We start from the raw sequence: 20,358 nt of genomic DNA on the forward strand, positions 1-20,358 counted from the left end.
TCTGGAGTAGAAAATGACAACCCACTCCAGTATCCTTGCCTGGGAAATCCCATGGACAGAGGAACCCAGTGGGCTACAGTCCATGTGGTCGTAAAGAGTCAGATACGACTGAACGACTGAGAATGCACGCAAAGAAGAGATTAGTTCAGTCAAAACCAGTTTTGAGCAGTGTTCGAGGGACGATTAACACCAAGGCATAGCTCTGACTGATAAAGTTCAGGGACTTGCTCAGATGTTCTGAGGCTATTTATGGCCCCAAAGCCCAAGAGTATTTGTCTTTTTCTGACCTGGGCGCAGAATCTCAAGCTTAAAGCATTCTCAGTAATTAAATGAATTCTCTGAGCCAACTTTGGCAGAGAATGGTTTCCTTTGGCTCACAAAATGAAATTCTGGATTCGACAGTGGGGCCTCCTTCTCACGCATTTGTCCAGTTACATCACTCACCAACAAATGCTTAATGAGCTACTACATCATGCCAGGCCCTTTGCGAGCTTGGGTTTAAACTGTCTGTTTTTCCATTATGAAATGCTAAGATGATAAACAAACACTCCAATTTATTGACAACTTTATGACATATTGGGGCCTGAGGAAGGAAAGTTGATTGGCTCGTTACTGAGGTGGGTGTGAACCTAGAGGCAGAAGGGTCCGGGTGTGGAGCAAGCTTCTGACAAGTCTCAATTTTTTCCTGTTTGTGCCCAGAGGAAAGAAATCTCTGGCAGGCCGATTTGGGTACTCCTATTTCTGTTTTTTTTTTTTTGGAAGGAAGGATAAGTAGATACTGCCTAAGCTTGGTTTTGTTCCTTTCATGAAATTCCCTTATGCATACCTAAGCTTAGATATTCAAACTCAGAATGTCAAGTATGAGAAACACCTTTGTCAAGGAACGAAAAAGATCTTTGGAGAAGATTTACAAGGTTTATTAGTATGCAGGACTACACTGGAGAAGGAAGAAAAATTGTAAGACATCAATACTTTTCTTACAGGCTTAAGAAAATGACTTATGCTTTAATGTGTGACATTTAATGATTTACTCGATTTCATGAAGATTCCAATAGTGCGGCAGACTTAACATTCCAACAGCGCTGCATTTGGGCGGAATTGGGAGTGAGGCCAACTTGCCTTCAGATCTTTCAACTTCCCTTTCAACGCCCTTCTCTTTCAGTGGCCCCTCCACCTCCCACCTCCAGATGTTCAGTAATCCTCTTCCTTTCTGTTTTCCTTGTCAAAGCTTGACTTGAAGACCCACTCTCTAAGCTGTAAAGGATGGAAGTAGAAAAATATCTCTGATTCCAGCATATTTGTATTTTAATATGGGATCAAGGCATGTTTTCTAAGGCTGGATCATGAAGTACAAGGAAATAGGCTCTGGGAATCTTTTTGATGGGACTGCCACCAGGTTCTTCACACAATCTTATTATATAGGCCTTTCCTCCTTCCCACCCTCCCTTCCATACATACTAACTTTCTACTATATTCCAAAGCCTATCCCAGCTGCTTGGTATAGAGCAGTGACTGAGAGCGACATGGAACCTACCCCTCTTGGAGCTTTCATTTTTACAGGTAGACAAAAATACCTAAATAAGCAAATAAGATCTTTATTAGGGATAAATAATAGGAAGAAAATAAACCAAACTAGTAGGTAATAGTGCACACAGAAGTAATCAGGGCAGACACCTCCAAAGAAAGGACAGTTGACCGCTGAGCTACCCCTGAAATGGAGGATATGGTAGAAGGAGCCAGCCATACGAAGGTCAGTGTGATAGGAATATAGTGACAGAGGGAGAATGGGACCAAGTGAGGCTGGACAGAACCAGGTGTGGCTCTTTCAGTCCAGGAGAGGAGTTTGGATTTAAGTGCAATGGGACAGATGTTCACTGAGAACTTTCAGCATTTGATAACATCTATGTGACTTTGCCGGAGAAGGCAATGGCAACCCACTTCACATGCAGCAGCAGCATGTGACTTTTCAGAGGCTTTCCAGATGGTACTAGTGGTAAAGAACCTGCCTGCCAATGCAGGAGAAGCAGGAGATGGAGGTTCGATCCCTGGGTCATTAAGATCCTCTGGAGGAGGGCATGGCAATCCACTCCAGTATTCTTGCCTGGAGAATCCCATGGACAGAGGAGCCTGGTGGGTTACAGCCCAAAGGGTCACACAGAGTTGGACATGACTGTAGCAACTTAGCACGCCTGCACATGCATGGGACTCTACTAAAAATATCAGCCGTACGGTTTGCTGTGGTTTATTTTTCAGCTCTTGGGAGAAGCTTTCAGTTTTCCATATATTCTCTTGCTGTTGAAGCATTTCCAGTACTCTCTGAGATGCTCATTTTTCTGCTTGGCATATTCTGCTTTGTGGTTCATTAAACTCTCACCCTAGCGAGAATGCAACCTGAGTGATTGTGACTCACAATCTCACAAACTCAGAGTTGTGATTTAGAGATCACTGTTTTTCCCACAGTGCCTTCCTGCATTTTCTGCTTCCTAAACACTTAGTAATAATTGTTAATTAATTACTTAGCTCCCTGGGGAAGCTTTGAGGAGAGTGGGTGTAAGTTTTCATTTTGACCCATCCCAAGGCCTAGGGCAATGTCACCCACAGAGTGAAAATGCATGCTAAGTCCAGTTGTGCGGAATGGAACCCGGTGAAACAAAGATTAATACAGAATAGTTCACTGATAAACACTGACTTCGTTCGGTCTTGGTCAAGTAATATATAGTTGCAAATAAAGCCTTTAAGCAGGCTTCCCGGGTGGTGCTAGTGGTAAAGAACCTACCTGCCAATGCAGGAAATATAAGAGACATGGGTTCAATCTCTGAGTGGGAAAGATCCCCTGGAGGAGGGCACAGCAACCCACTCCAGTATTCTTGCCTCGAGAATCCCCATGGACAGAGGAGCCTGGCTGGCTACAGTCCATAAGGTTGCACAGTCGGACTGAAGAGACTTAGCATGCACGAAAAGCCTTTAACCATCCTAACAACACAATGAAACTGTGGGTTGAATATATATTTCAGTAAGATATTTTAAATAATCAAGAAGCTACAAGAGGTCTGAAATAATTTAGGAGCCGTAAATCCATGGGGTGTATTAATAGAGTAGACGCATGTTTACAATAGTTAATGTAAGAAAATATTTTTCTAATATTGTTTTCTGTTTCACATTATCAGTACAACTGATACATTATTTTCACTCTGATTTGTCTTCAAGTTTGTTTTCTATTGCAGGATATAGTAAGCAAGTCTATGTTTACTCTGTTAATAATGCCTCATGAATTTACAGCTTCTAGACCCAGCTCCACCTTTGTAGTTGAGCCTCACGGGGAAACTCTTCAATTCCCTTGATCACTTAGGTCGCTCTTTTTACCACCTGTTCTTCACTTCTGAAGTGCCTCATTTGCATTCCCACATGGTCTCTCTAGCAGAACACTTGCCTGAATAACTTTTGGCTTTGATGCCATTTGTTGACTGTTGCAGCTTTGAGATGATAAACTTCACAACAGTTCATAATAATGCTAAATTAGTACTCCAGGATAGCAGTTTGGAGCTCAAAGAAGTATTCTAGTTATTCCTATTCCTTTTCCCTTCCTTAGGAAGGGTACCTCAGTTCAGATCAGTTCAGTCGCGCAGTCGTGTCTGACTCTTGGCTTCCCTGTCCATCACTAACTCCCAGAGCTTGCTCAAACTCCTGTCCATCGAGTTGGTAATGCCATCCAACCATCTCATCCCCTGTCGTCCCCTTCTCCTCCTGCCTTCAATCTTTTTCAGGGTCTTTTTCAAAGAATCAGCTCTTGCATCAGGTGGCCAAAGTATTGGAGTTTCAGCTTCAGTATCAGTCCTTCCAATGAATACCCAGGACTGATTTCCTTTAGGATCTCCTTGTAGTCCAAGGGACTCTCAAGAGTCTTTTCCAACACCACAGTTCAAAAGCATCAGTTCTTTGGTGCTCAGCTTTCTTTATAGTTCAACTCTCACATCCATACATGACTACTGGAAAAACCATAGCTTTGACTTGACAGACCTTTGTGGGCAAAGTAATGTCTCTGCTTTTTAATACACTGTTTGGATTGGTCATAGCTTTTCTTTCAAGGAGCAAGCGTCTTTTAATTTCATGGCTGCAGTCACCATCTGCAGAGATTTTGGAGCCCCCTCCAAAAAGTCTCACTGTTTCCATTGTTTCCCCATCTATTTGCAATGAAGTGATGGGATTGGATGCCATGATCTTAGTTTTTGAATGTTGAGATTTAATCCAACTTTTTCACTCTCCACTTTCACTTTCATCAAGAGGTTCTTCAGTTCTTCTTCGTGTTCTGCCATAAGTATGGTGTCATCTGCATTTCTGAGGTTATTGATATTTCTCCCAGAAATCTTGATTCTAGCTTGTGCTTCATCCAGCCCAGCATTTCACATGATGTACTCTGCATGTAAGTTAAATAAGCAGGGTGACAATATACAGCCTTGATGTACTCCTTTCCCAATTTGGAACCAGTCTATTGTTACATGTCTGGTTCTAACTTGCTTCTTGACCTACATACAGATTTCTCAGAAGGAAGGCAGGTGGTCTGGTATTCCCATCTCTTGAAGATTTTTCCACAGTTTGTGTGATCCATGCAGTCAAAGGCTTTAGCGTAGTCAATGAGGCAGAAGTAGATGTTTTTCTGGAATTCTCTTGCTTTTTTGATGATCCAACGAATGTTGGCAATTTAATCTCTGGTTTATCTGCCTTTCTTGAATCCAGCTTGAACATCTGGAAGTTCACAGTTCATGTACTGTTGAAGTCTGGCTTGGAGAATTTTGAGTATTACTTTGCTAGCTCCTAATACCTGGAATAATAGGTAAATTTGGCCTTGGAGTACAAAATGAGGCAGGGCAAAGGTAACAAGAGTTTTACCAAGAGAACCCACTGGTCATAGCAAACATCCTCTTCCAACAACACAAGAGAAGACTCTACACATGGACATCACCAGACGGTCAACACTGAAATCAGACTGATTATATTCTTTGTAGCCAAAGATGGAGAAACTCTATACAGTCAGCAAAAACAAGACCGGGAGCTGACTGTGGCTCAGACCATGAACTCCTTATTGCCAAATTCAGACTTAAATTGAAGAAAGTAGGAAAAACCACTAGACCATTCAGGTATGACCTAAATCAAATCCCCTATGATTATACAGTGGAAGCGGCAAATAGGTTCAAGGGATTAGATCTGATAGACCCAGTGCCTGAAGAACTATAGACAGAGGTTCATGACATTGTACAGGAGGCAGTGATCAAGACCATCCCCAAGAAAAAGAAATGTAAAAAGGCAAAATGGTTTTCTGAGGAGGCCTTACAAATAGCTGTAAAAAGAAGAGAAGCTAAAGGCAAAGGAGACACGGAAAGACATACCCATTTGAATGCAGAGTTCCAAAGAGTAGGACAGAGAGAGAAGAAAGCCTTCCTCAGTGATCAATGCAAAGAAACAGAGGAAAACAATAGAATGGGAAAGACTAGGGATATCTTCAAGAAAATTAGAGATACCGAGGGAACATTTCATGCAAAGATGGGCACAATAAAGGACAGAAATGATATGGACCTAACAGAAGCAGAGGATATTGAGAAGAGGAGGCAAGAATACACAGAATAACTATACAAAAAAGATCTTCATGACCCAGATAATAAGAATGCTTTGATCCCTCACCTAGAGCCAGACATTCTGGAATGCAAAGTCAAATGGGCCTTAGGAAGCATCACTACAAACAAAGCTAGTGGAGGTGATGGAATTCCAGTTGAGCTATTTCAAATCCTAAAAGATGATGCTGTTAAGGTGCTGCACTCAATATGCCAGCAAATTTGGAAAACTCAGCAGTGGCCACAGGACTGGGAAAGGCCAGTTTTCATTCCAATCCCAAAGAAAGGCAATGCCAAAGAATGTTCAAACTACCACACAACTGCAGTCATCTCATTTGCTAGGAAGGGTACCTACATGCCGCATATTTGGAAATAGGAACCCTAGAAAAGTGAAGTCGCTCAGTCGTGCCCGACTCTTTACGACCCCATGGACTGTAGCCTATCAGGCTCCTCTGTCCATGGGATTCTACAGGCAAGAATACTGGAGTGGGTTGCCATTTCCTTCTCCAGGGGATCTTCCCTGACCCAGGGATCAAACCCAGATCTCCCGCATTGCGGGCAGATGCTTTAACCTCTGAGCCACCAGGGATCTAGTCCTAATTATGCCTTTAACTAAGCCACTCAATCAGCTAGTATTTTAATTTTTTTCGACCCTAAAATCTGGGGTGAGGTGGTATTAGACAGGTGATTGCTAATTTCAATCTCCCTCTTGGTTTCAAATTTCTATAATTCTAATAATCCTTCATGTGCTTTATAAATCTCTGATGCAGATGGTGAGTTGCACGTTGCTGATGAGATGGTTTGACCTTGCAGGCTGAACGAATAATTGCCAACATTTGTTGAGGGTTTACCAAGTGCCAGGTGTAAAGAGTTGCACCTCACACAAACTCATTCATTTAATCCTTCCCACAGCCTTCTTAGGTAAGAATTAATAATCCTATTTTATAAACAAGGAGGCAGATAACTTACTCAGATGTTGACCTCAGTTTGTGCTTAGAAGGGTTATGTGGGAGTAGATTCCTCATTTCTAACATTTCTCCAATTCACACGCAAATTCTTAAGAGGTTAACATCTCATGGAGCGCTTCAACGTTAAAAGCCATGCCCTTTTAGGAACGAAATAAGACTCAGTACATGAGTTTTCTCTGCGGAAAGAAAACCAGCAATTGCGCACAGTTTTGTACGCAGGGCACAGTGCCCCGCTGCCTAGGTGTGCGTGATTCTTGTGCCCAAGGGGACAAACTAGCAAGCTGAGTCCAAGCGGACTACCATAAAACACGGTTCGCTCCCGAGGTCTGAGATGCGCTGCAGCTGCAGGATGCGCGCGTTGCTGCGCGCCGGCAGGTCAGCTAGGGCGCCTAGCTGCTGGAAGAGTCCATGAGGGACGGCCACGGCAGGGTGTTCCGGTCGCCGGAGGGCCGGACCTGCCGGCCCGCTGCGCAGACGAGGGCGCTTCGTCTTGGGCGGCCACCCCCGCTCCGCTAGTCAGGTGAGCGCAGCCCGGGGAGCCGCGTGTCCGATTGGAGCAGCTGGAGGAGGCCGAGGGGAGGGTGAGCGGGGGAGGATGGAGCCACCTTCCTGACGCGACCGCGGGAGAGAGACTTGGCAGCACCGGGCGAAGTGTGCGGACGCGAGCGGGAGGCGGAGCGAGGATCGGGCGAAGGGAGGCTCGGCGGGGACCTCAGGGCGCGCGCGGATGTCGGTGTCCCCGGGGCCAGGTAGGCGGTGGCTCTGCGGGGTGGTCCTGCGAGCCTCGGGGTGGCCCGCGGGAGCGCCGCAGCATCCCGGCCGTGCGCGGTGGGTCGCCCGCACCTGTTGCTGGTGGTGTGGGCGGCGAGCGAGCCATGCGCTGCGGCTCATCCAGGCGTGCCGCCCGCGGCCACACCGCCTGCAGTCCCGGCGGGGCAGCTGGCGTGGCGTTCCCCCACCCGCCCCTGCCGAAGCCGCCTCATCTCACGGAAGGTGTGAAGCGAGGAGCGGAGGGAAATAAAAGTTTTCTTCTCTTTCTGCCTGTTTGAAACTTGAATTCTGGCTTGAGTTTTAAACAGTCTGCTTGAAAAACAAGTGATCTCTAGATCTGTCTAAGGCGCGTATTAGATAATAATAACGGGAAGGTTGAGATAAATTGAAAGAGTCTTTAGGTTCCAAAACCGCTACAGTCGAAGAACTTTCAGGGAATTGATTTCAGGAAAGTAGGAATTCGCCTGGAACTGTAGAATAATGTGTATTAAAAACTTACCCATTTTTAATGTTTTAAATTATTTCAAAATTGATTTTTTTTCCTTGAAACCAAAACTTAAGAAATTATGGCAGTTTTTATCAAGCGGAAAAGCTGGTGTGAAGGTGCCGTGTTTACTTATTCTGCGTAACTCTTCTTTTAAACCATCTTTTCACGTTTCACAGAATCCACAGCCTTTAAAAATGTGTGTAATGTGTTTATATGTTAGCTGTACACTGTTTTAGAGATTACTGATATCAGATCTTAAGGATGCATAATTATTGACAATAAAGCTCAAAAAATGTGCTTTAATACATTCAACATTAAATGTAAATACTTGCTGAAGTTATTACCTTATATTACTAAAGTTCTTTTTCCTCCTCAATGTGTCATTTATCAAAAGAGCCAGATAGAACCGTAAAAAATATAAAAGGAAAAAAAGATGTTCTGTGTCTAGTAAGGATACAAATGAACTCCAGCAATCTGTTTTTTTGGGGGTTATTTCCTAGTCTGTAGGGAAATGCCAAATACACCTTGAACTGTGTTGCAGTAAAACATTTTAAATATTTGTGTTTAGATACAACGTCCTGGCACTGCCATTAATACAGTGACTTTGGACATTCGTTTACCCTTCTGTGCCTTAGTTTCTTCATTTATAAAGTAAAGGGATTGGACTAGGTGCTTGAAAAGACTTAATTCAGCTAGAAATGAAATATCTCAAGATTATAACTTTTAAAAAAGGAGTAACCAAAATGTATACACTAGAAATAAGTATGACCCAAATTGGTCCATGTTCCTGTTTCCATGACGAGTGACGATAGCAGTTGCCCAGTATTGAATGCTTGCTATCTAATGAATTCTGAGAAGCCCTTTATATAGATTATTTAACACTCACAACAAGATGTAAATTAAATAGTATTACCCAGTTTAACGATAATGCCAATAATTGTAGGCTAGGTAATGTAAATAACTGTAGACTAGAATGTAAGTCCGTAATGGAGGTGAAGGTAAATTACGAAACACATGGAGTTTTAATATCATCAAATATAGAAATGATGAATTAGCTACACCTTTATTATATTTTAATAACAGTTATAGTTTGTGTTGTATATATACTTATCAAATATTGAGTGCTAATTATATTCATTGTCAGAAAATGAGAACATAAGGTATATTTGGAACACAAATACTTTTGTGATAATCATGGATAGAAATGATATTAGGGAGGCTAGGGTTACACTTCTTCCTTTGGAGAAGGAAATGGCAACCCACTCCAGTGTTCTTGCCTGGAGAATCCCAGGGACAGCAGAGCCTGGTGGGCTGCCGTCTATGGGGTCGCACAGAGTCGGACACGACTCAAGTGACTTAGCAGGGATACACAAAAGTTACAAAAGGTTCAGATATCTTTCTAGTTAGAGGTATCGTTGGCCTTGGCACACACAAAGAAAAAGTGTTCACAGAAGAATCAGCTGTGACTAAACTCTTTTGTACATATTCCCAAGATGAGTGATAATAGTATGCCGCATTTTTCGAAAGTCCACTATATGGACTTTGTGTTTACTTGGCAAGTATTATTTGATTTGCAGATGAAGAAACTGAAGCAGAAAGATCTATGCTCTGGAAAGCTCCACAAAGAAAACACATTTTAACTCAGATTAGGTGTGTGATCCTTTATTGCTCAGAGATTCATAGACTGTGAACATGGCATTGAAATCCTCAAGCACTGGGAGGAGGCTTGCAGCCAAACTAGACTAATCCCTTTTATTTTATATTTGGGAAAACTGGAACTTTCTAAGTTAAGAGACTCACTTAAAGTCACATATTCTGTTTTCCCATTTATGACTGTAGATCTGTATATTCCCAGAAACAAATAAGTGAGAAGCATGTTAACGGATAAGTGTTTAGTTTATTGCCTCTCAACCAAATGCTGCCTCATGCCCTTTTTAATATTGCTGACCTACTGTTACTGAAAATTGCAAGGTGGCCCCAGTTAGGCCACAGAACCTTTGAGGACAGTGACTATCTTTTGTATTTCTCTAGTATCTGTAGGATTTGGCAAAGTGATACATTGAGTAACTGGCTTTGTCACCTGTTTACCTGTGACAAGGGTCCAGAGTTTGGATCTGGTTTGGATGCACTAGATCCAGGGTTTGCACAATGAAATCACTGTGCCATCACCACTTTGGCTTCGTGTACAGAGCAACTAGACAATTGATACATGCTTAGAAAGCATATTAAGCTGCTTGGGTGATGATTATTTAATTTTACTATCAAATGTAAATAGTATGTTACCATGGAGATGGATGAGCATTTCCCTGATTTCGTGGGGGGAAAAAAAATCACACAGCTAAGTATTACACACAGTTGAGTGTAAACATCTCTCTAACTTGCAGATAACTTTTTTCCAGTTGTTAATACAAATTCATGTAGAAAATTCAAATGGTACAGGGAAAAAAAAAATCACCAGGAACTCCACTGTCCAAAGGTTTTGGTGACTATCCAGTTGGAGAGATGTCTTCCTTCTATTAACTCCTGCCTAATCAGGGTGAGAGCTGAATTATTTATTTAAACCGTTGATGGTTTAAAGCTCTATTTAGTCTTAGTATTCTCTCACTCAACTGTTCTATAAACAAAGATGTTTGCTGAAAAATGAAGATAAGCATGCTGCTAATAAACTGGACTCTTGCCCTCTCATGCAGAATGAAGTAGTACAGAGAGTTGATTTTGCCACATAATGCACGTCTGTTTTTTTCCCTTCAGCGGGCAGGACTTGGGGGACAGAAGGCATCTTTGAATGTATGGAGGATTCTCTGATATGTCAGGATGTCCGGCCACACAGGAAGCCAGAGCAACAGAGCTCTGTGGTCCTGATAAGAGGTGTGGCAGAGGAGAGGAGGGTGGAACTGGGACACAGGAGGCTGTGGTAATACAAAGGCTGTGTTTTCTGATTCCACTGTGACACACTATACACTTTAAAATGTTCCACGCCAAGTCCCTCCCACAGCTGTTGGGCAGGTGGTCACGGGGCCCTTTCTGGTGCAGTCAGGCGTAAGTCTGCCTATCCCTCCGAGTAGGGGCAGGATGCTGAAAGGGCAATTTCTCATTCATTTATTCAGGATTCTGAAAACTCAGAATGGACTGCCTTTCATCTAAAGGAGTCAAACTGACTGTTGGGATAGTGGTCCATCCATGAGTTTTGAACTAATGCAAAATTATTAGTTATAAAGGAAGGCGGGAGGTTCTATTTGAGAGAGACAATGCCAGCTCTCTCTCTATGCATTTGAATGTCTTTACATTGTAAATGTTAGTTTTAAAGATTATTTGATTATTTGCATTTCATAAATTTATGTGTTATTTAAATTCCTTTTCCCTGGGCATGTTTTCTTGATTTGTACTATGTATTTGGGAGTAGCATTCTTTCATGCTTTACTTTATTAGGGGCTTAACATGGCTTAAGTCCAACCATCTGTTCCAGTCTTGGCACATCAGCACATTAGTGGTGGTGGTAGGGGCTAAATAAAATTCCCACAATTTAAAGGTTAGGGAAAGAGCTACCTTTATGAATAGATTTCAGCAAGACAATAGTGCAGAAGTGGAGTAAAAATGCATTTCATTCTCTGAAGCACAAGGTCCCCTGTCTGTCTTTAGTTTTGCTGAAAGGCAATTAGCATTTCAGCTAGCCAATTTGCTTACATGCAACGAAGTACTTGGGTTTATAATTTGCTGCTCTCTGTCTGAAGCTGTTGAGTCCAGTTCTTATGTAATCCTCTCCCAAGTAGCCTTCTCTCCAGCATAGTTATTGTTGCTGGTCTTAAATAACTAATCAACAGAGAGTTTTCCTTGCCTTCAACTGTAGGGTGCCATAGGGCATGGAAAATGAAATGCCAAGCTAATAAGGGGATGATTGTAATTATTAAATAGTCATTATTGAAGTGGGGCACAGGCTGAAAGATGCTGAATAGCTTCAAATCAAATGTAACTTCAAAAAGGCATTGTGTGGTGCTCTTAATAGTTTATTTCTGCATGCAGTATGTGCAGTAAACAAAGGGTATATATTAATATGTTGGAATTAATTGAGGAAGGTGACTCAAAATTAACAAAGAAGAAGCAATTCTTAATTATTTATATTGACTTTGCCCCTTTCTGCAAGAAAGAAGAGTATGTTTAAAGAGAAAATATTTTTTTTCTTAAGTGTTACAACAAATAAACAAGTGCTCTGAGGCATATTGTATAAACAATTCAAGGGTTTGTATTTGTATGCTAGTTGGAAATAAGATTTTGTAAGCTTCTTTAGTCATGAATTCTGATTATTGGGGTGCTATTAGTATATTTCATGCATATACTGATATCCCTCTGAAAAAGCCACTGTATATTATGATAATCCTTTTGTTAGGATAATTGGAGTAATATTATCCTTTAATCCATGTCATGGGACAGTAATTCAATTTAGCTCATCTTTTAATACAGTCCTGTTTTTGCAAAGTTATACTTATGTAATTATTTGGAAGTAAATTAATACATTCCTCATTTTTCAAAGAATGTTTAACTGAAAGAAGGCATGTATTAGATACAAGCCTTGTAAGTGATCATTATAATTGAGAACATATAGGAAAGGACTGCATGATCTTATATTTCCAGTCTGTGATATAAAGAAAAAGCCCTATCTGCAGCTATAAATAGAGTGGTTTGTATATTGTTCAACTGCATTCACCAGTGTTGATGACTAGGAATGAATCAAAGGCTTACCTGTCCTCTGGCAGACTAGTTAACTCAGGATGGAAAGTGTCCTGGAAACAGGGGCCCTTGATCTGCACTTTGAAGAGTGGTAAAGGAGAGGGAGTGCTGAGGGGTAGAGAGAAAGGCCTGGGGAATGTCTTGGATCAAAGGTGCACAGGTAAGAATGATCCGGCTGTCTTGTCCCAGATACACATTAGATCAACTTGTTGACAGAAGAGAAAAAGATGACAGAAGAGAAAAAGATGACTGAATGTATGGTGGTATGATTTTTTTTTTTAATTGAGATATAATTCACTTACCAAAAAAAAAAAAATTCACCTTTCAAAGTAGACAATTCAGTGTCACTTAATGTATTTACAAATTTGTGCCGTTGTTAACCATTGTCATTCCAGAACATTTTCATCACCTCAAAAAGAAATCCTGTTCCCATTCACCATCACTTCCTGTTCTCTCCCCACTCTCAAGTCTTTGGCAACCAGTCTACTTTCTGTCCCTATAGACGTGCCTCTTTTAGACATGTTATATACATGGAGTCATCCAGTACATGGCCTTTTGTGTCTGCCTTCTGTCACTTACCTGATATTTACAAGGTTCGTCACGTGGTAGTGTGTTTGTACACGTAAAGTACTTTGTTCTTTTTTATGGCTGAATAATTCCATTCTGTGAATATACTACTTTTTGTTTATCCATTCATCAATTGATGGATATTGAGATTGTTTCTAATTTTTAACTATTATATTATGGACAAGTTTGTGTACAAGTTTTTGTGTGAATAAATGCTTTCAGTTCTCTTGGTAAGGAGTGGAATTGCTGGGTCAATAGAGAGGTGAATAAAATAGCCAGGATGCATTAGAAGAACTTTATCCCTTCTATACATCCTGTTAAGCTCAGTGTCGCCATATAAGGCAGATGATTGAAGTGTGACCTGAAGTTTTATCACTTAGAACTCTACTTGCATAGATCTCTGCCAATTGTGTGTGTGCTAAGTCGTTTCAGTTGTTTCTGACTCTTTGCAACCCTATGAACTGTAGCCCACTAGGCCCCTCTGTCCATGGGGATTCTCCAGGCAAGAATACTAGAGTGGGTTGCCCTACCCTCCTCCTATGAACTGTAGCCCACTAGGCTCCTCTGTCCATGGGGATTCTCCAGGCAAGAATACTAGAGTGGGTTGCCCTACCCTCCTCCTATGAACTGTAGCCCACTAGGCTCCTCTGTCCATGGGGATTCTCCAGGCAAGAATACTAGAGTGGGTTGCCCTACCCTCCTCCTATGAACTGTAGCCCACTAGGCTCCTCTGTCCATGGGGATTCTCCAGGCAAGAATACTAGAGTGGGTTGCCCTACCCTCCTGCAGGGGATCTTCCCGACTTAGGGATTGAATCCACTTCTCTTATGTCTCCTGCCTTGGCAGGTGGGTTCTTTACCACTAGTGCTGCCTAGGAAGCCCAGATCTTTGCCAATTATAATTCATTTAATACAACCAAACTGTGATAAAACAAAATAAAAGGACAGTTTGCGACCAATGACTTCTCCTTCACTAGTGGCTGTAGGTTTTCTTAAGATGGGAAGTATGGTAATGGCTGGCATAATGCTTGACCTTTCTAGGATATGCTAAAATAAAAGGTGTGATTGTGTATTACATGATGCACGCTGAATTCAATTTTCTGATGACTTCTGTCCTTTCGGTAGGCATTCATCTAAATGATATGGTTGAATTGACAAAATGAGATAAATTTATTTATTCTTCTAAGGTAAACTACAGAGCTTTAAAATGTTATTTTGTTAAGGAGGGCAGTTCATAGATTATTTGATTGAAAGTTGGGCTTTAAGTAAAAGACGTGTTCAGTTCACTAATGTATAGTTTGTCAGATATCACTAATTCTGTTGTGTATGTGTACACTTGTGTATTTATCTGAAACCTTAAGTAATTTTCTGAAAGGGTCTGATGTACTTTATGAAATAAACTGACATTTGAACGAATTTGTCTAATTTTGGATGAGGCAAAATATTTTAAGCTCTTTCGAAAAAACTCGATGTATTTGCTTAGGGCCTCATGATTTGGGCTTCCCTTGTGGCTCAGCTGGTAAAGAATCCACCTGCAATACGGGAGACCTGGGTCCCATCCGTGGGTTGGGAAGATCCCCTGGGGAAGGCTACCCCCTCCAGTATTCCAGCCTGGAGAATCCCATGGACTGTATAGTCTATGGGGTCGCAAAGAGTTGGACACAACTGAGCGACATTCACTTTATGATTTGGAACATATGTTCACATAAATTTATTCATGTAATCTTAATAACCACTTCATTGTTAGAGCCAATTTGACCTCCTGATGGCAAATATTCATGCATTTTTACATTTTAATTATTTATTTAAAATTAATTTTATTAGCGTATAGTTGATTTACAGTGTTGTGGTCGTTTCTGTTGTTCCCTGCATTTTTCACAAGTAGGAATTTTCAACTGAGGCACCAAAGAAGTTGTATATCAAATGTCAAAGTGAGTTGCGAGAAATTATCAGGACTCAGAATTTCAAAGAAGATAACAGAAACTAATTGGATAATTTTAAAATTTCTTCATATAAAGTAAAAGAGTTAAGTCCGAGAGAGGATTTTCTGGAGGGAATTTATATTGGAAATCCGTGGAAGTGCTGTGACTATCCCATCTTGTGTGTATCTGTGTGTATGTGTGTTAATCAGTCAGTTGTGTCTAACTCTTTGCAACCCATGGGCTGTAGCCTGCCAGGCTTCTCTGTCCATGGGATTCTCTGGGCAAGAATACTGGAGTGGGTTGCCATTCCCTTCCCCAGGGGATTTTCCCAATTTAGGGATCAAACCTGGGTCTCCTACGTTGCAGGCAGATTCTTTAACATCTGAGTTTGTGGCTCTTCTTGAATGTGGTGGGAAGCGCTTCAGCTCTGCTTGGAGAGTCTGATTTGTGGTTGAGGACAGAAGCAAAAATGTTACCAAGAGAACTCAGCAGGGTGGAGGGATGTGTCTGGTGATGCTGTGCAAAGGGAAGTGAGCCCCAAGAGCCAGCTATGGCACTCACAATAGGGATGTTACCTGAAGTCATTTTCAAAGAATCTTGCCTAAGAGGACAGCTTGTGGCAGGCCCTGGTTGGGGTAAAAGAAAAGTTAGTGTTAAATTAGGAGAAGGCAATGGCACCCCACTCCAGTACTTTGCCTGGAAAATCCCATGGACAGAAGAGCCTGGTAGGCTGCAGTCCATTGGGTCGCTAAGAGTCGAACATGACTGAGCGACTTCACTTTCACTTTTCACTTTCATGCATTGGAGAAGGAAATGGCAACCCACTCTAGTGTTCTTGCCTGGAGAATCCCAGGGATGGGGGAGCCTGGTGGCTGCCCTCTGTGGGGTCACACAGAGTCGGACACGACTGAAGTGACTTAGCAGTAGCAGCAGTGTTAAATTAATTAGAGCTTTGATTGTTAATGTGAGTTTGCCAGTAAATAGGTATTATTATGAAAGCTTTCAAACATGTACATAAATAGAAAAGAAAAATGAACCCCTTTACACCTACTGCTCAGAATTGACAGTTTTCAAGATTTTCTGTGTGTGTTTCATGTATCAACATATCACAGAAGGAAGCTGTAAAAATACGGTTATTTTCTTACATAATCACAATTCTGTTATCTTACCTAACAAAATTAACAATAATCCCATAGTCTCGTTCACTAGTGAGTTCATTTTCAAATTTCCTTGATTGTCTCAAATATGTCTTTTTAGAGTTTGAGTCTTCTAATTAGGATGTAAATAATTCTTAGCTGTTCCTTCTGACAGAATCTCAAAGTTGTTTTGAATCTCCCTTTCCCCCCATACCTTTGATGTGTTGAATAAATTTGGTAATTTATCACCTGGTGTATCTGTGTTCTGCATTTGATTGTTTCTTTCTTTTTGGAATACTTAATGAGTTTCTTTATCCCCTGTTTTGAGTTGGTGATGGACAGGGAGGCCTGGCGTGCTGCGATTCATGGGGTCGCGAAGAGTCGGACACGACTGAGCGACTGAACTGAAACTGGGAGTTAGCTGTCAAACGTCCATTGGATTCAGGTTCTGTCTTTTGGACAATATAGGTGGTGCTGTAAAGTTTATATGCTATTTATCTGGACATGTGTGGTTCTCTGTCTTTAGTGACACTAGGCGTCAGCAGTGGATTTGAATTTAAATCAACAGTCAGAAAGCCCAGTCTCTACATTCAGAAGTTTCCCATTACCAGCCCACCCCCAATTTTACTGATATGGTTGACATGTAGCACTGTAGTATTTTAAGGTGTACAGCAAAATGATTTGATATATGTGTATATTGCAAAATGATTACCACAGTAGTTTAGATAACATCCCTCTCCTCACATAGCTATAAATATTTTTTCTTGTAATGAGAACTTTTAAGGTTTTCTCTCTTAGCAGCTTTTGAATATATAATACCATCTTGTTAGCTGTAATCATCATGCTGTGTATTACATCCTGGGAAGAACATATAACTGGGAGTTTATAGTTTTTGAACGCCTTTACCCATTTTCACCTCTATCTCCCTCTGGCAGCCCCAATGTAATCTGTTTCTGAGTTTGTTTTTTAAAATGCCACATATAAGTAAGATCATACAATATTTATCTTTCTTTGTATGACTTACTTCACTTAGCATAAAATCCTCATGGTCTATCCATGTTATAAAAATGGCAAGATTTCCTTCTTTTTTATGGCTGAATACTATTCCTGTGTGTGTGTGTGTGTGTGTGTGTGTGTGTGTGTGTGTACACATGTTTATCACAGTATCCATTCAATCCATTCATTCATTGACGGGCACTTAGGTTGTTGCTATGTTTTGGCTGTTGTAAATAATGCTACAGTGAACACGGTGATACAGATATGTCTTTGAGATAGTGATTTTGTTTCCTTCAGATATGTACCTTGAATGGGAATTGCTGGATCCTCTGTTGGTTGTATTTTTAGTTTCTTTGAGCAACCTTTATAATGTTTTCTACAGTGGCTGCACCAATTTACATTCCCTCCAATAGAGCCCAACTTCTTTTCTCCACATCCTTATTAACACATCTCTTGTCTTTTTTATTACAGCCATTCTAACAGTGTGAGGTGGTATTTTATTGTGGTTTTGATTTCATTTCCCTGATGGTTAATGATGTTGACTGTCTTTTCATGTACCTGTTGCTCATTTTTATGTCTTCTTTGGGAAATGTCTATTTAGTTTGTCTGCCTATATTTTAATCAGATATTTTTGGTATTTAGTTTATGAGTTCTTTATATCTTTTGGATAGTAACTTCTTATTAGATACATGATTTGCAAATATTTTCCTCCGTTCTGCAGGTTTCCTTTTCATTTTGTTGATGGCTTCTTTTGCTGAGTGGAAGCTTTTTAGTTTAGTGTGGTCCTACTTGCTTAGTTTTGCTTTTGTTGAATTTCCTTTTTATGTGAAATATTAAAAATCATTGCCAGAACCAATGTCAGGGAGCTTACCCCCTTGGTTTTCTTCTAGGAGTTTTATGGTTTCAGGTCTTGCATTAGAATCTTTAATCTATTTTTTTTTTAATTTTTATCTAATTGTTTCACCTATGAATGGTCATTTCTTTAGTTATTTTTTTGGAAGTAGCAAACAGGTGGTTTTCTAACTCTGTCCCTCTTGCCACATTAACTGGAATTTTTTTAAGGAAAACTTTTTCCTTAACTAGGCTATTTGGTTACTCTGAAAAGGAATTTACCTAGGATAGATAGGATAAATATTTAATTCTTTCCCTTTAAATGTTAATTTCAGAGTAAGGAGTTGATACCCTGGTTGCATTTAGTGGTGACCAAGAGACATGAAACAACAGACTGGTTCCAAATAGGAAAAGGACTACATCAAGGCTGTATATTATCACCCTGCTTATTTAGCTCATATGCAGAGTACATCATGAGAAACCCTGGACTGGAAGAAACACAAGCTGGAATCAAGATTGCCAGGAGAAATATCAGTAACCTCAGATATGCAGATGACACCACGCTTATGGCAGAAAGTGAAGAGGAACTCAAAAGCCTCTTGATGAAAGTGAAAGTGGAGAGTGAAAAAGTTGGCTTAAAGCTCAACATTCAGAAAACGAAGATCATGTCATCTGGTCCCATCACTTCATGGGAAATAGATGGGAAACAGTGGAAACAGTGTCAGACTTTTTTTTTTGGGGCTCCAAAATCACTGCAGATGGTGACTGCAGCCACGAAATTAAAAGACGCTTACTCCTTGGAAGGAAAGTTATGTCCAACCTAGATGGCATATTCAATAGCAGAGACATTACTTTGCCAACAAAGGTCCGTCTAGTCAAGGCTATGGTTTTTCCTGTGGTCATGTATGGATGTGAGAGTTGGACTGTGAAGAAAGCTGAGTGCTGGAGAATTGATGGTTTTGAACTATGGTGTTGGAGAAGACTCTTGAGAGTCCCTTGGACTGCAAGGAGATCCAACCAATCCATTCTGAAGGAGATCAGCCCTGGGATTTCTTTGGAAGGAATGATGTTAAAGCTGAAACTCCAGTACTTTGGCCACCTCATGTGAAGAATTGACTCATTGGAAAAGACTCTGATGCTGGGAGGGATTGGGGGCAAGAGGAGAAGGGGACGACAGAGGATGAGATGGCTGGATGGCATCACTGACTTGATGGATGTGAGTCTGAGTGAACTCCGGGAGTTGGTGATGGACAGGGAGGCCTGGCGTGCTGTGACTCATGGGATCGCAAAGAGTCGGACACGACTGAGTGACTGAACTGAAGGAGATCAGTCCTGGGTGTTCATTGGAAGGACTGATGCTGAGGCTGAAACTCCAGTACTTTGGCCACCTCATGCGAAGAGTTGACTCATTGGAAAAGACCCTGATGCTGGGAGGGATTGGGGCAGGAGGAGAAGGGGACGACAGAGGATGAGATGGCTGGATGGTGTCACCGACTCAATGGACATGAGTTTATGTAAATTCCGGGAGTTGGTGATGGACAGGGAGGCCTGGCGTGCTGCGATTCATGGGGTCACAAAGAGTCGGACATGACTGAGCGACTGAACTGATCTGAACTGAATGAGACAGACAGATGGAGTGATTGATTTTTGTATCCTTTTAAACTTAAGGGTTTATATATTCTGTGTGTTTCAAACAGTTGCAGTCTTTACCCTCTTAGATAGACAAAATTTTAATCTTTGGCCAATGGAAACCCTCTCATGTTCCTCTTGTGCCCCATTGACATGACCTCATTAATCTTCAGTAGCTTCCTTGCTGTTATGAGATGTTCAGGTTCATTTTGTATATTTTCCTCCCCAAGTAATCAGTTATTCCTCTAATGACCCTTGGTTCCTTTTTGTGGGGAGTGATGTTTAGAAACAAAAATGTGGGCACTAGTAATGCTTACTGTTATGGATTTGTCATTACTTTTAAGCCTTTTTAATGTTCATTTCTTTCTTATGTAGTTATTTATTATTTGTTCTATCCTACAACATATACAGTTTCAATATATATATTCTACAGTGTGTAAAATGTGGTCCTGAAATGTGTATTCTACAATATACAAATTTAATTTAAATATAATAATACTGATATTACCACTGACAGTAAGAATACCGATTGAAGTATAAACTTCCGTTGAAGCAGGGTGTTTGTCCTTAGAGTTTATTCTACTTAGGTCAGATGGTCAAAATACCATGTTCTAAAGCCACTAGAAAGAATTATTTTGTCAGTGATTATATCACCACTTGATATACAGTTAATCTTACTTGTTTCAGTTTGTTTGTCCATATGTAGTTCTGTCTGCAAAAG

At 41.0% G+C, this 20,358-nt stretch overlaps 1 protein-coding gene across 1 annotated transcript in view; it reads left to right on the forward strand.

Annotated features, from left to right (window-relative positions):
* Positions 1-7,070: 7,070 nt before the first annotated feature.
* ADGRV1 (adhesion G protein-coupled receptor V1) overlaps positions 7,071-20,358 on the forward strand; it is a 542,954-nt gene continuing 529,666 nt past the window's right edge. The window contains exon 1 of the mRNA XM_061424381.1: positions 7,071-7,323. Within this exon, the coding sequence (XP_061280365.1) occupies positions 7,302-7,323 (22 nt within the window). The 5' untranslated portion in view covers positions 7,071-7,301. The remainder of the gene's footprint in view (positions 7,324-20,358) is intronic.

Source organism: Bos javanicus, chromosome 7 (genome assembly GCF_032452875.1).
Source record: "Bos javanicus breed banteng chromosome 7, ARS-OSU_banteng_1.0, whole genome shotgun sequence".
NCBI lineage: Eukaryota > Metazoa > Chordata > Mammalia > Artiodactyla > Bovidae > Bos > Bos javanicus.